This window comes from Poecilia mexicana, unplaced genomic scaffold (assembly GCF_051168715.1).
Source record: "Poecilia mexicana isolate PSO_F unplaced genomic scaffold, ASM5116871v1 scaffold_16, whole genome shotgun sequence".
Taxonomy (NCBI): domain Eukaryota; kingdom Metazoa; phylum Chordata; class Actinopteri; order Cyprinodontiformes; family Poeciliidae; genus Poecilia; species Poecilia mexicana.
The window spans coordinates 21,481,629-21,496,978 of NW_028263385.1; the positions used below are offsets into that span (position 1 = coordinate 21,481,629).

The 15,350-nt window shown below is 37.3% G+C and overlaps 1 protein-coding gene across 1 annotated transcript; it reads left to right on the plus strand.

Moving 5' to 3' along the window:
- The first annotated feature begins 1,325 nt into the window (after positions 1-1,325).
- On the plus strand, positions 1,326-14,802 carry LOC106922371 (transcription factor E2F3). The gene is made up of 8 exons (XM_014994737.2): positions 1,326-1,873; positions 4,800-4,926; positions 5,998-6,128; positions 7,118-7,206; positions 8,812-8,970; positions 9,950-10,064; positions 10,474-10,615; positions 11,457-14,802. The coding sequence occupies exons 1-8, from the start codon at positions 1,592-1,594 to the stop codon at positions 11,747-11,749; spliced, it is 1,338 nt and encodes a 445-aa protein (XP_014850223.1). The 5' UTR covers positions 1,326-1,591; the 3' UTR covers positions 11,750-14,802.
- The last annotated feature ends 548 nt before the right edge of the window (positions 14,803-15,350 follow it).

The window sequence follows — 15,350 nt, forward strand, 5'->3', positions numbered from 1 at the left end:
GGAAGGAAAAAATAAAAATAATACTGTAATGTGGAAACAAGATTTTATCTCAAGTTTCGACTGATAAGATGCTATGTTTTGAGCTTGGAAATCCCACAAAAAAGGTAAATATGAAATCTAAAGAATGAATACTAACTTAATTCATTCAAAAACACAATTTGCTTAAAAACATGACAAACTAACTCAGTGACTTAAAATAGTAAACATGATTACTTTGTGAACTTATTTTTAATATAGCCATATACTCTTTTTTACGGAGCCCCTAAGGGGACATGGAGAGAAAAAAAGGGAAAGAAATCCCGCTCCGTATTTTTTAAATATGTTTTAAACTTATTTTTATTGAATGCCTATCAGTTGAAAAAAAGGTATCGTTCAGTCTTACAGGAAATTAGCATGTTCATTTTGAACAAACTTGATCAAATTTATAGAAGTCAGTTGTTTATGTTACATCATAATAAGTCCATACTTATCCACAAGTATGGTTTTATGCATTTGACAGATAATCCCAAAGATCTTCAAATTTTACACATGCTCTGTCCCTGTAGGAGACTGAAGGTTTTAAAGAAGTCATATTTTAAAATAATTGTGGTTATGCTGTTTTACTATTGCAGTGATGTGAACTGTTATCCACCTGTTTGCAACAATCGACATACTACACTGCAAAAATAATTTACTCACTCATACAGGGTTTTTTTTAAAGGCTATCATTGATAACATTGGTACTATTTAATAAATAAATAAATGTAAATCTTCTTCAGGAGCTCAAAGTTTATCCTTGCCTCTCCCACCCCTGGATAAGAAAAAATATATATATTGCAGCAATTATAGGTTTTACACAAAATAGCTTTTTGAAACTGAGCATACTTAAATGAATCATTTTTGTCATTGAATAGTCAAGTACTAAATGCTCCATTGAACTGAATTCTTTTGAAGTTGCTTTTCTATATTCTTTAACGCTTTTGGGATTTGTTTCACAAGTCAAAACATTCAGCCGACCTGCAAGAAAGAAAGGAGTTAAACCTTTTATGGCCTCAATTTTGTTTTGCTTCTGTTTAGTGAGACTACCATAGTTACTGGCGTCCTCCTCTTTTCGCCTTAATAGATCACTCGCGCCACCCAGCGTCCATCCCTGAAACACGCAGTGAGTGTCTAGTAACGTCCCCTGTTTACAACTGCCAATTAACACGTGGCTAACCCAAAGTACGTTCCTCATTGGTCAAAGCGGAACCGATATGGGCGGAAACTCGAGTGCGCGGGACCAATGGAATCCGGCATGCAAATTCCGTTTGAAATTTTGCCGGGAAATCTGAGTTTCGCGGGAGGGCTCTTGAGCGCGTAAACCGTATCCCTTCATTCATCAGGCCGTTTCCTGAAGCCATTTCTAGACGGGAGGAACGAGAGTTGCGCTACTTTTAAATCCGTTGCATCTGCCTAAATGCACGTTCTTAAGGAAAAATACTTTTTAAAAATCGATCATTCAGACATTCATCTTCACGTCCGTGTGATTATTTTTGTCTCTGCCGCGACGGATTAGCAGCCGTACGGGCTTTAAAGTTGAGAGACAAGAAAGGGGTTACCCCGAATACGCAAGATGAGAAGAGGGATCTCCTCGGCTCCGGACAAAGTGATTTTAGCAGGGGTTGGGGGCTCCTCTCTGGATAATAATATAATTTTAACAGCTCTCTCGGATCGTTTAAACCCTGGTCAATCTAATACCACGTATATTCAAATAATAACCACCCCACCGCCTTGTAACGTTACACAGACATCAAGTGTGTGTTTATCCGAACCTCAGGTTAACAGCATTTATACAACTCCGCAACAAGCTGCTGCAAACGGAACCGGACAGCGACCCGCTCTGGGAAGACCACCGGTAATAACCTCCACAGCACATTTTTCACACATTTCTCAACTACAACCAGGCTCCGGTGTGATAAAACGTTAGCCTGCTAAGCTAGCCGAGCTTGTTGTTCGGGCAGCTAATGTTAGCTGCTTAGCCAGGGCATTCCCACGACTCAACCCCAGCTATGAAGCTAACTAACTAACCCAAAGAGGTTGCTTAGGAGTTTTGTTGACTCTATGAAGGCAGAAGGCAAGTTTAGGTTAGTTTAACTTTTCTAGGAATGCAGAGGTGCCGTGTAACAGCGAGCTAGCGAACTTCATGGTGCTTTAGGGTCCGCTTCACCTTTGCAGCCAGATGGAAATATCGGTAAGGGATGAGTAGCGTTAGCGCTGGCCTAGTAGCTGCTGTTGATGTCTTTATTTGGGGTTGATGGGGGGTTTGTTTGACTGCCTGGTTTTTAATGGGCTTATTTTAAGCTTCCTAATTGAATACAACTAGCGAAGCTTTCAAAAACACAAAACTTCCTCACGATTACAGCCTGGCGTCAGTTTAGAAACTACTCGATAGATCTCTCGTCGTCTCTGAAGATGCAAGGCAAGTTGAATCTGGCGTCAAACTGTATTAGCTTTCAAAGCTAGGTGGATTATTGATTATTAGACCAGAGAGGAACATAACTCGTTCTCCTTGACCTATATTTTGAACATGTTTGCATACGCATTTCTCTTTGTTAATAAAGTGACGTTGTGGTGGTGTTTCATGCCAAGTAAAGTGAAACCCAAGTTTGCTGCTTTGAATCTCATTGCACGTTTCCTGTAAATTGATCATGCACAAACCACACGCTTGAGTTTATGCAGAATTCAGGGCGTAGAGCCGTTCATTGCTATTCATCTTTCATGAAGGGAACCAGTTAGTGTGTCAGGCTGTAGCCATGACCAGACTGAGGGGTGAGGGGATCTGCTTGGTGATATAAAATGGCTGACACTTAAAACTGTCAGAGGACATATTCCTGTGTCTTATTATATATTTGAGAATCAGAGACCAGTTTTTGAAGATTTAGACACTTCCTCAAGATACTGCCACCCTCAGAGGTGTTTAAAGAGAAATGCACATTGTTGCTTTGAAACTACAGCATTGTGGGTGCTTGCAACACACTTTTGAAGAAGTGCTTTTTTTTTATTCCAGTGTTTCACAATTAATTTAAATCAGATGTTATTGCAGGGATGTGTTGGTGCCCTGTTAGGGTTAGAGGTTTTTCTAACATTGTGCAGGTAAAACCCTTTTTTAAGTTGTAGAAGGTCCAGTGAGAAGACTTGTACACATTTTTGACTTTTTACATTTAACTTGGATATTCACTCTTCTCTTGTTTCTAGTCGTGGAAAAAGATGCATGCCTTCAGATTGCACTCAAGTGTCTTTACAAATGTGAGGTGACAAAAATACAAGTAGAAAGTATGTAGCTGTGTTGTGGCCTTAAAATTTTAAGTTGCCTCAGTTAAGTGTGAACCTGCATGACATGCTTTAGTGTGACTGAAGTACTATGGTTTTACTTGAGCAGAAACGTATAACTGTTTTATTTGAAACTGAAAAGGAGTGCTTTTTCTCACAATAACATTTGAAACCTTACATTTAGAATTTGGAGATTTCTCCACTTTGTTTTGTTAGACTTTTAATATAACATCAGTTTTCTTGTAAATGTGCATTTTGTACAATATTTTGTGCAAATACTAAACATTTTATTTAATTTTTTTTTTCCCAGTACAATAAACGTTTAACAACTGGACATTATTTTAGTCAGGCTCTACTGAAGTAGCCAGGTTGCACCTGGCCTCCTAAAATACATGCTACTTGTGGCTAGCCCACACTTTAAGTGTAAAACCACTATAATTCATTAAGTAGGAATTGGTTTCTTCCCATAGTAAACCCAGGATAGTCCCTTTTTTATTGCAAACATAATGTTTCTTTACCACCAATTTAGTATTTTATTGTAAGCCAGGATTAAGAAAGTAGTATTTTTTTTAAGCCAGCTGACCTGGAGTGTGCAGCAACAGGTGTGAAAAAGGACAGTGTTTCCATAGAGAAGGACGGATGGATAAATCTGGAGCTTCAGCCGCACAAACAGAATGCTGAAAGTTTTTACATTTTGAAACCATATTGTACTTTTACACCAGTGGCTTCTGCATGTCTGCTGCAGGGTTAGTTGTGTAGTGACAGAGAAGAATGTACACCTTTAAACTGATACAGTTTTGTCATTAAGTGCTGGATGACAAAAATATGCAGATATATTGTTTTTATTTTGATACTACAACTGCACTACTATGCAGTACACAACTGTGTGGTTACGTTTTGGAAAGTAATGAAACCCTCTGTGGGAAAAATAGGGTTGCAACAAAATTAATCTCAATCATACCTAGTATATTTTTTTCTTAATGGACAGAAGACTAAGCAATAATGCTGATCCATAGTTTTAGAAATTTAATTTAAGATTTGGTTGGCAATCTTCTTGAAACACAAATTGATAACTTGTAAAACAAAAGCAATGACCAACTGCAAATATGATATAGGATCAGAATGTATTGAGTTTTTTTTTTTTTTTTGCTTTTTGTCTTTTGTAATCTGCAAATATACAGTTCATGTCTCTTGTGTTTTGACACATTCGAGCCATTTGTTAGCAGATTGAGGTTTTTCCACCAAGACTGAAAAATAGGAGCCAACCTCAGGCTACCAGTCACTCCATTGGACCCTGACACTAAAGAACCTCTGACTGGCTGAGCTGAGGCGTTTCAGTGAAATCTTCCATTTGTTTTGCTGTCGTTTAGCCCATACATGTAGTTAGATTGGATTCAAAAATACCTGTTGCACCCTATGTAGGAGAAACTATCGATACACCCCGATGGTGAACGCCTGCCAAGTACCTAACAGGATCTCGTTTCTGTTGACGCTCGCTTGTTCCCTTCCAGGCAAAAAGGCGGTTGGCGCTTGACGACTCGGATCACCAGTACCAGTCAGAACCAGCCAAAACACCAAGAGGCAGGGGAGGAGGAGCTGCAGCTGCAGCAAATGGGACACGACTTAAAACACCCAGAAGTAAGTAGCAGGTTTTAAGGAACATGATGTCTCATTTGTGAAGTAAGGTCAGAGTCTTCCAATTGAGATGCGATTCAGAACCTTGGAACAGATCCGATAATCCACTTCCAATCTTTTGATAGGTGAAAAAGTTGTCTGTACTCTGACTTAACAACAACCTGCTGCTGCTAGTGAATTATTTTTTTTTGATGCAGGGGAAAAAAACCCCAAAAAAACGGTTTTTGCAGGGAAAAGCACAGAAACGTGAAAAATAAAAGTATTACTTTTGCTTTTGTTGTTTTCAGGTGGGGAATTTGTAGAGAAAAACAAACTCCATGTTGACGATATTTTAATGTCCAGAATTCATTCAGATAACCTACAGATTATAAAAGGTTTTTCATTTCTTAGTGCTTTTAGTTTTGCATTAAATTCTTGTTAAAACGTTTGTTTACTTTCCACATCACAAGATGAGTTTTTGCATACAGAACAAACCGACCAAAGACCACACTGTGCTTTAAAAAATATTTGTACTTAATATAAAATAACCTAGTTTAGTTGGAGCTGATTCAGGTTAGTCCAAATGGCAAATGAAAAAGCCATCTGTGAATTGTCCCTTTACGACACGACTGAACCCGGAGCCCACTTCGTTGTCGCGTTTCATTCTGGTTATAATGTGGGCATAAACTTGGAGATTTTACATAGTTTGTACCTAAATGCACAGACTGTTTGCAAAAGTAGATGAAACTGATAACAGTCCAAGCTTGTTTTCTACGACGTGATTCTTCTCCCTGCCCATCTGGCTCGCAGCGCAACTTGCCTGAAAAATTATGTCAAAGTTCATGCTTAAGAAATTATTTTGCCTACTTCATTGTGAACCCAAGATCCTCAAAAGAGGGGGGAAAAAAACGTCCCTTCTACCGTTGCATACACTTTTTTTTTCTTTTTTCTTTTTTTTTTTTTTTCTTCGTTTTGATTTAGGAGAAAGTTACCACCATGAGGAATGTGGCCTCCACTGACCACCGCTGACTTTTACGCGACCTCAACAACAAAAGTACTATTTAAATGACTTTCCTCAACTTTCTCCCTCCTCAGCCCCCAAGTCTCCACCTGAGAAGACGCGATACGACACTTCGCTGGGCCTGCTTACAAAGAAGTTTGTGGATCTCCTTGCTCAGTCTTCTGATGGCGTTTTGGACCTCAACCTTGCTGCTGAAACCTTACAGGTGAATTCACATTTCAGTAGAAGTAGTTAAGAGTGTGCGTAAAGTGTAAGCAATCCAAACTGATATTAATCCATTGCAATGCTTTAGCCTGAAATATGAAAACTTGGTGAGTGCATTTTAGCTGAACCGATTGGAAATGTTGCTAAAATGTTAGTTAAATCAGGGAAATTGAGCCAATATTTGTGTAAAGTACAGAGATATTGATCCACCTTTGTAACGCCACCCCAACTGTGAATGGTGGTGGCAGCATCATGTTGTGGGGCTATTTTACTGGAGGAACTTTTAGTTTTTGTTTTTCTTATGTTCCTCTGTTAAAGAATGTTTATTTAAACTATGATTAAGGTTAGCATGAGCATGTTTTGATAGGACTCGTTGATCATTTTGCCTGTAGCACATTTCTACGTAGTCCCAATTAAATCATTAAGAAAACACCTTCAGAAAGCTTTATCTGAATTAAGTTTAGGTAGGTTTTAATGACTTTCTTTCCTTGATCAGCACATAAATGAAGCGACTGTCGGATTTGACTGACATCAAACATACACGATTCGTTGTTCTCTACCTGCTAACCTGATTTTTACAGAGTAAAACTCTTAAGTTGTAGGTGAAACTTAAAACCAATTTGATTAACTCAATGATCTGATTGGTTTGTAAAACACTTAAAATTTTAGTAGTTACAAATGGGATCTGGGAGACTGGGAGGCACCATGATGTATTGGGGTTTCCAATGGGATTCATACACTGCTTGCGTTTCTGAGAGACACTTGATGTCTAAAGTCTGCTGTATTTTTGCAGATCATGTGTGCTTTTGTCTTTATGTAGGCATTCTTTTTATCTGAAGGAAAAATTAAATACTTTTTTAGTCATTTATAATTTGCTCAATGATTTGTTTAAATCATTAAATAAAACTGATTTGTATGGAAAATGTACTGCTGTGTCTAAGAGCTCGTTAAAATGATAATTTCTCACTGGCTTCTCCTGTATTCTCTCAGGTACAGAAAAGGCGGCTGTATGATATCACCAACGTATTAGAAGGTATCCACCTTATCAAGAAGAAGTCCAAAAATAACATTCAGTGGATGTAAGTCGTCACCGCTTGTTTTACAAAAGAACCCAAACAGTGTTGAATTTTGTTCAGAGATGCTGAACGTCTAAATAACAGATTGTTTTTCTATACCTGAAAAAGGATCGGTTGATTTCTCATCTAATTTCCTACAAACTCCATCCTGTGAACTTCAGACAGCCGAGTGACTGTAGAGACGCGGAGCATTTAGCTCCGTCATTTGCACCGCAACAAGCACTTTGCCTGCATCTTAGGTTGTTTAATAGAAAATACTGCATCACAAACAGAGAATTTTGTCAACAAACATCCTCACCTGAAAGTTGCCTCGGGTGAAACCTGGCAAAAAATTTGACATCTCCTAGTTTTTGCATCTCAAAACCCCCTACATTATCTACTAATCTTTAATTTAACTTTAACTGAATGAAATGGGTATTTGCACCTAAATCAGAGGGCTGGTGCTAAAGTAACGGCAAGACAATGAAGTACGCTAGTACCATAGCACATTTGGAAGGTATTCTTGCTTTAATTATAATTGTTTTATTTTTAGCCATTTCTTTACATGTAAATATCTGAAAAGCGTGGTTTACATCTCAGGAGTTAATCGAATCCACCTAAAATCCTCTGAAATTTCATTCATGAACAAATTGGATCGTAAAGCACAAGGAACACAGGCGACAGGTCAGGGATAAAGTAGACAAGCAGGTTAATTTTAGACATTTTAAGCTTTGAACGTCATGCAGAGCATGGTTGAATCATGTGAAAATGGAAGAGAGCGTGAATCATGAATGCAGTGAAGAGGGGGATCTGCAGAGGTCTCTTATGCAGGCGGTGGAATTTAATGACAGGAAAATTGTAACTCATGCACTTCACAAATTTAAAATATGCAAGAATAAAATGTTTTCCACAAACTGTATTGAAGACATACTCTGGTAAGAACACACTACACAAAATTGAATATTTTAGTCTACATAAAACCCGTTGGGTGTAATGGAAAATTAAGCACTGCATCGCTCCGAACATGTCATCCTCACGGTAAAGGCTTTTCTCCACAAGCAACAAGGAAGCTGCTAAGAACTAATGAAAAGACGACTAAAACTGAACACTAACTTGTTAGAGGCTGAGAAAGTCCGGAGAGTTGGTGAGAAGGTCGTCTTCCAGCAGAGCGTAGAGCTTAAAAATGCACCCAGAGCTAAATGTGAATGCACAGACCTTTAGTAGGTCTCTCCAGAAATTTCCTGATAACTTGCTTAGGAGGTACTTAAGCTATTTGATTAAAAAGTGGTGGAGCAGGCATGCATTTTAAAGTTGCAGGTCTGAAAGTGTAGACCACTGCTTGATGTACAAAGCTGCCATGACCTAAAAGGATCACAGCTGTGCCTGAAATCTGCAGAGTATATTGTTACAGGGGCGGAATGCATGCGTCCTATACTTTTAAGATTTTCGTTTATAGAAATTGTTTAATGCACCCTTTTCTTTACTCTTCATATTTATGCACCACTTGGTGGTTATGATATGAAATTAATTGGAAGCTTGTTGTAACTTGACAAACGGTGGAAGGAGGATGATCACTTTGGCCACTCAATGCGTCTACCTTCATTTAAACTCTCTCTCTCGTTTTCTCAGGGGCTGCAGCCTGTTGGAGGTAGAGGGGGCTCTGAGCCAAAGGCAAAGCCTCACTGCTGAGGTTTCTGCGCTGGGCGAAGAGGAGCAAAGGCTCGAAAAACTCATCCAGAGATGCAGCCTTGATATAAAACAAATGAGCGAATTACCAGGCAACCAGAAATATCCTTTTTTTTTTTTTTTTTTTTTTAAATGTGTGTGCGCGGATTTGAAAAACACTAAAGTGTGTTTTATGCTACCATGGTCCGTCAGGTATGTGTTGTCAGTAAATGTCTGATTTCTTTGTCAGAAGTTTAATTATATTTATCTTAATTCTTGCTCAAAAAGCTTAAATGGTATAATTTTTTTACAGAACACAAAAATATGTTTTTTTTTTTTCAAGGAAAAAAAAATCCTTTTGGGGAAAAAAAAAAGATTGCATACTTTAAAACTATTTACATGCACTGCATAAAAAACACTTTTTTACTCACTGACAGTCTAAACGTTTGTTGCTTTTTTATACATTAACCAATATTATACTAAAGTTATGCTGTTTCCTCCATGCTTCACATTTTGGGGCTGTGCTCTCAGACTCACAAAAATATCCCTCTTTGTATCAAAAGTCATTAGTGAAATGCTTTGTTTCATCAGACTACAAAACACAACGTTTTATAACTAAGGTCTGTGTCTGTTCACGCTGGAATCTATTTTTCCTATATTTTTAATTGGGCATTGTTTAAAGAGATGACTGTGGCACATTCAGACATTTATAAATTTTATTCAAGGATGAACAAAATTTGTGGTTAATTTTTATTTTTCCTGAGTTCTTATCTGATCTCTTTATTTTTTTTTTTCTTGATGTCACACAGACACGCTTTTTGTCTGTCTGTGCCTCCCAATTAGTTGTTGTGAATTAAGCAGCATAATTTTTGTTTTCCCAAATTGTCTGAAGCTTTTAAATTTGAAGAAAGGAATTAATAAATAAATATAAAAAAAAAAAAGATTCTTCATTCTGGCATTAAACAAACAAAAAAAAATTAATCCTAAATGACGTGTGAAATTTTTTGGAACAGTAATTTGTTGTTTTACAATGTGTATCTTTTTTCAGCCTCATATTGTTACAGTGTTTTTTTTTTTCTTTCCTTAACCCCGCTGTTTGCACATATGCTTATATAACATACCAAGACATCAAGCAGCTGGGGAGCCTGAGAGACCAGACTGTAATTGTCGTCAAAGCGCCAACAGATACCAAGCTGGAAGTGCCAGACCCTGATGAGGTTTGTGCAAGTGCCGACAGGCTGGATTTCTTTGTTCTCGCTCTTTCTTCATCTGACGAATGAGATGCATTTGCCGAATGATGAGGCTTAGCTTTTGATAATGCTTCTTAACACTGTATTCTACTCTAATGTGCTGCTGTACGTTGTGGACATTGTGATTTGCAATTACATAGACTGAATAGAGAATTTTTTTTTTCCTTAGTCTGTAAATCTTGTAGATATTTTATGCAACTTTCAACTGGATTCTATAGCAATATCACAATGTTGTTGGGGTTTGTTTTGAAGATCTTCAGCTAAAAATGGTCTGCATATGTTGGATTTAGAAGTTGTTGCCTTTGATGTTTGACAAATGTGTTGTAGATGCAGTTATGAGGCTTGTAATGTTTGAACTCTTGTTTCCTCTCTCCAGAGTCTGTCCATCCACCTCAGCAGCACAAAGGGTCCCATCGAAGTGCTTTTGTGTCCAGATGAGGAGAACGACATGAGAAGTCCTGTAAAAAATGGCAACACTGACATTAATGGCAACTCTCCTTTCCTGAAAGTTGTTCAAGGTTGGTGACAGATGTTAACAGCAGTTGCTCACACAGAAGCTTTTTAGAGCAAAATGCTATCTCAGTCGTTGCTTATTTGTATTCATATTAGTTCCAGTTTTATATTTGTACAGGCCATATAAGAGGGAAATACATTGTGTTGCAGCTCTTACAAAGTAGCTTTTTGTTATATTTATTAACAAAGAATAAACTTATATAAAACGGCTGCATTTAAGGTAGACAATAGAACACTGAAACATGAATGGTGTCAATTGCATGGTAGGTATCAAATCGGTGTCCAATATTTTAATCTTGAGAAAACCTCAGCTAAAAGTTTTTGCGCGTTAGCTTCTTCATTGGATGTTAAGTAGCCTCGGAAATTAAATTTGTCTTTGGCTTTATACATGTTTTAAACAGAAACTGTAACTGCTATGAATATTGACAAACCATTTTAGGAAATAAAAGAAGCGTCTGAAAAAGGAAGCTCAAAATAATCAACAAACAAAAGAGTAGGCTGTACAAGGCAAAGTCGGGTTTTCTATGCGTAAACATGGCTTTACTGACTCTGAAACTTTTTAAAAAATAATATATTGCATAGCTTTGGGTTTTGATGACTCACTTAAATGAAAGATTTAAACATTGTAAGTGTGTTGCGACAAACTGTAGAGTTGTGCTCTAGAACTTCTCTTTCTGTCCTTATATGTTTTCGCTTATAGACTTTCGCAACAAAAATCAGAAACCTCACGGTCTTCAGTTTGAAAGAGTGGTGATGAAAATGTGCGTTAATCGGGAAGTTATTGTAACATATTAAAAAATATGTATTGCAATGTCACGTTTTCCTAACGTCGACACCATTTTTCAGATTCCAACTGCACAACCACCTCCCCCAGCACTTTCCTGTCTCCACCCGCATCTTCTTCCGCCGTCTCCGTGACGACGCTTTCCCCCATCTCATCCCCGTACACCAGTCTCCTCCAGCAGACAGAAGACCAGGTCCCCTCATCCCAGGGTCCCTTCTTAAACCTTGTGCCTCCCATCTTGGAAGATGACTACCTGTTAGGTTTGGAAGACGACCAGGGGATCAGTGACTTGTTTGATGCCTGTGACTTTGATAAAATGCCCTCACTTGGTCTGGATGATCTCCTGTGTAGCTAGCATCAGCTAAAAGAAGATGGAGATGAAACACAGAGGGCTTTGATGGTGTATTTCTTATTCATTTTTTATTTTTTTCCCTCGCAGATGTTTTTACACAGGTGATAGAAACATGTAGGTAAAGGGAATCGGCTCGCCGTATGATGCAGTGTTTGTCGTCGTACAGAGAAACAATTTGAAGGAAAACACTCCACAAATCTTGGCATTATTACCCGTGTCCTGATTGACTCGGTTGAGTTTTTCTTGGCCGTGTGATCACACAAGTCCATATGCGGGAAAGGGGAACCATTCGGTTTTTGTTTCTGTGAATAGTTTTAGGTTTATTTTTATATTTGATGAACCCTCTCCCCTCTCCCCTGTGTGATAATGCCAAGTGCTGTGAGGGGGGAAAGTCTAAAGAGTTTTTAACAATAGATTTCATTCTATTACACCAATGATGTGATTGAAGGCTTATATTGTTTCTTCATAAATGTGGCACCGTGGTGTGCAAATGTAGAACGTTTTAGATGTTAAAAATTATAAAAGGCAAGGGTCAGGAGGAGGTTTAAGACTCGCCTGTGTATGTTTGAGCACCATTCTCCAATTTCGAGCTGCATGTCCGACTGTGTTGGTGCACAAGTGAGTAATAGGTGCTCCTGAATGAACACAGATTAACTGGAGTTGGTCGTGTCATGATAAAGTGAAATTATAACTGTGCAATGATGTATGCAAGACGAAAGTCTTGTCTTTTTGAAGTTGCAGAACCCCCAAAAGAAACACACAAAAAAGGCCATAACCCTCCTGAAATTAGGGGTTTAGCTAAAGAAGCACCTAATGTACCCAAGGGTATAAACTTAAAAGTCATCTGCAGTTCATACTTTTTTGATACTTTCTAAATTGCTGATTCAAACTGCTTCAGCCCTGCTGCTGCCCTGTCACCTACAATTATACTGTGTTGAAAAACATTGAGTTTGAATCAAGTCCAGCGCAATGTACTGTTTTTTTTTTTTTTTCTTCTTTTACTTTTTTTTTGGAAGCTCAAGAATTTTGTACTTTTAAATATTTTAATACTTCACCAAATGACTTAATAATCCGCCATGGAACAGAAAAAAAAAACAAAACTGAATGAAACTGCAGTATGTGATGGGTTTCCCTAGACAAACAAGCGTTTAATATTTATGACAAATTCTGCTAAATTCTTAAACCATGGTTTGGAATAAAACCTTGTTTAATATAGAAGCTGCTTACATGTTGACCCCCCCCAACCCCTGGCTTTTATTGATCACTGATGATCCTCCTGCTGCTAGTGTTGACTCTCCCCACCCCCATCGCCCCAACTTGACTAATGTATAATTGTGTGTACAGTGTGAAAGAGTTGTCAGATTAAGCCAGCTGTGTGTAAATTCATGTACAGTTTTCTATATTTTTGTCAATGCACAAGGTACTGTAGGCTACCTCTCACTCAATGTTAGACTGTCGTAGTAGAGCATAGAGGTCAACGCCATAATGTGTGAAAATATTTGAATTCCCCTTTTGTGATAGAAGTTATATAATTTAGCAGTGGGTTGAATTTTACAACCTGAAATGTTAGACTCAAAATACCAATGCTCTTATACCAGTTTAATAACGTCATGTTTTAAATTTCATTCACAGGGTGCACATTTGATTGGCAAAATATGAGATTTATTGGACTTTACTGGTAGATCATTTCTATAAGTTATTCAGCCTATATTCGTTTTTTGTTTGATGTGAAAGTAGAAAATCTTATACACCCCCAAAAGCAGTTTTTACAGACCCAAGTGTAGTATTTCAATATAATTTACTCTTAGCATAATATTTATCTGCGCTGATGAACAAGTACGATCACAGGGTTCCTAAGTGTTGGAAGGGGTTAAAAAAAAAAAATGGAAACCTGATGTTTCCAAATCTGAAAAGGAGTGAAATGCCATCTACGGCATTGTTGAATTGAAAGCCAACTTAAGTAATGTTGTATTTTGATTTGTTAAAGCTGCACATAAAAACCAACAGTCATATATTTCTTGTACTCAAATCCCCAAGAATATATTAATAAAAAATACAAACATCTAGAAATTTAAGTCTTGAAAATGATGGAATTTTAAAATAGAAGACAGGAACTCTGTGATCAGGTCTCAAATTTCCAAATACCAGGGAAATGACTAAAAATGCATTTTTCACTTTATTGCAGAGTGCCAAAATTGATTGATTCTAAGATTAACATGAAATCTTACAACATGTCAAGAAAATCCAGCTTCATAATTGGCTGGAACATCAAATAAATCAGCTGAATTGACAACATAGTTTATCTAATTTCCCAGGTAGCATATTTGTATAAATGTATTGTTTTATGTATTCACTTTTATGTTTCAGTTTAATTCTTAAACCTCTACCGCAGTTCATGTAGATAATCTAATTCTGCATCCATTTCAACCAACAATTTTTGTGTTGTTTAAAACATGTTGTTTGGAAGATGCTGTACTTTTGAATAGATTTGCTAAGAAATGTTAACGATTTTAAAAGCACCACTGAAGGATAGTGTTTTGTACTATAATGGGTGACTTAAAATCGCAGCTCGTCATTTTTCCTTTGTACGATTTTGATGCGTGATTTAGATCTTGCAAAACCTAATTTGGATTATTATAAGAACTAAAGTCCAGACCGAAACCATCTCTGGCTGTTCTATGACTATTAAGCTGTTACCAAATACATATTTACCATAAATATTGTTCAAAGATTATGTGGAAAAGAAATTGATAGGAAAAAAACCCCAACTGTAACAATGATATCATTGCTTGGTTTCACTAACCAGAAAGAAAAGAATAATTTGCAGGTATTTTTCAGTTTGAATGCATGGGTGGCAGTGCTGTTGAATGTTAAGTAAACTAATTGGATGTTTTTGATGTGTGTCATTGAGTTCTGAATTATTTCTGAATTGTTCCTCAAAAGTGAGGAATTCTGAAATGTTTGTGGGTGGGTGGGTTGGGAGTGAGGGTAATTTGATGTTTTTTTTGTATTCTGGACATTTGCAATGGAGAAAAAAATAAAGCAATATAAGCAAATTATGTTTTCTTATTAATGTGTGGATATTTGTGAAGAAACATATTTCAAGAATAAGTTGCATGTTGCACCAATAGTCACAAAAGGAGGAGACACAGGGATTACGTTGATCCATTTAAAGATTTTCAAATATGCGTACACAGGTATGTTGTCTCACAAGTGAGTCGATGTAAATTTTGTCCAAATGTCAGAAAAATGCATTCTATTAGAGTGAATCTGTGACAAATATACTCGATATAATTATACCAAAAAATTGGATCTATGCCAGTGGTTGTAAAACTACTTTCTAGGGATAAGACAAGCAAGCATGCCAGGATATGCTTGGCTATGCCAGCATGCATCATCAGAACGTGCTCAAAAACTTGCAGTGTAGACAATTCTGAGAATCTTCCTTATTAAATGTAATTTACCTGGGGACGGCAACACTCCCTAATGTTGCTCAATGTCAAGTTCGAAAGCCAGCAGACTTTGCCAATGCATGTGTTCAGGGAGCAGGATAACTGCTATTGGTGACATAAACTATGGTATATTTCTGCATTTTGTAAATTGA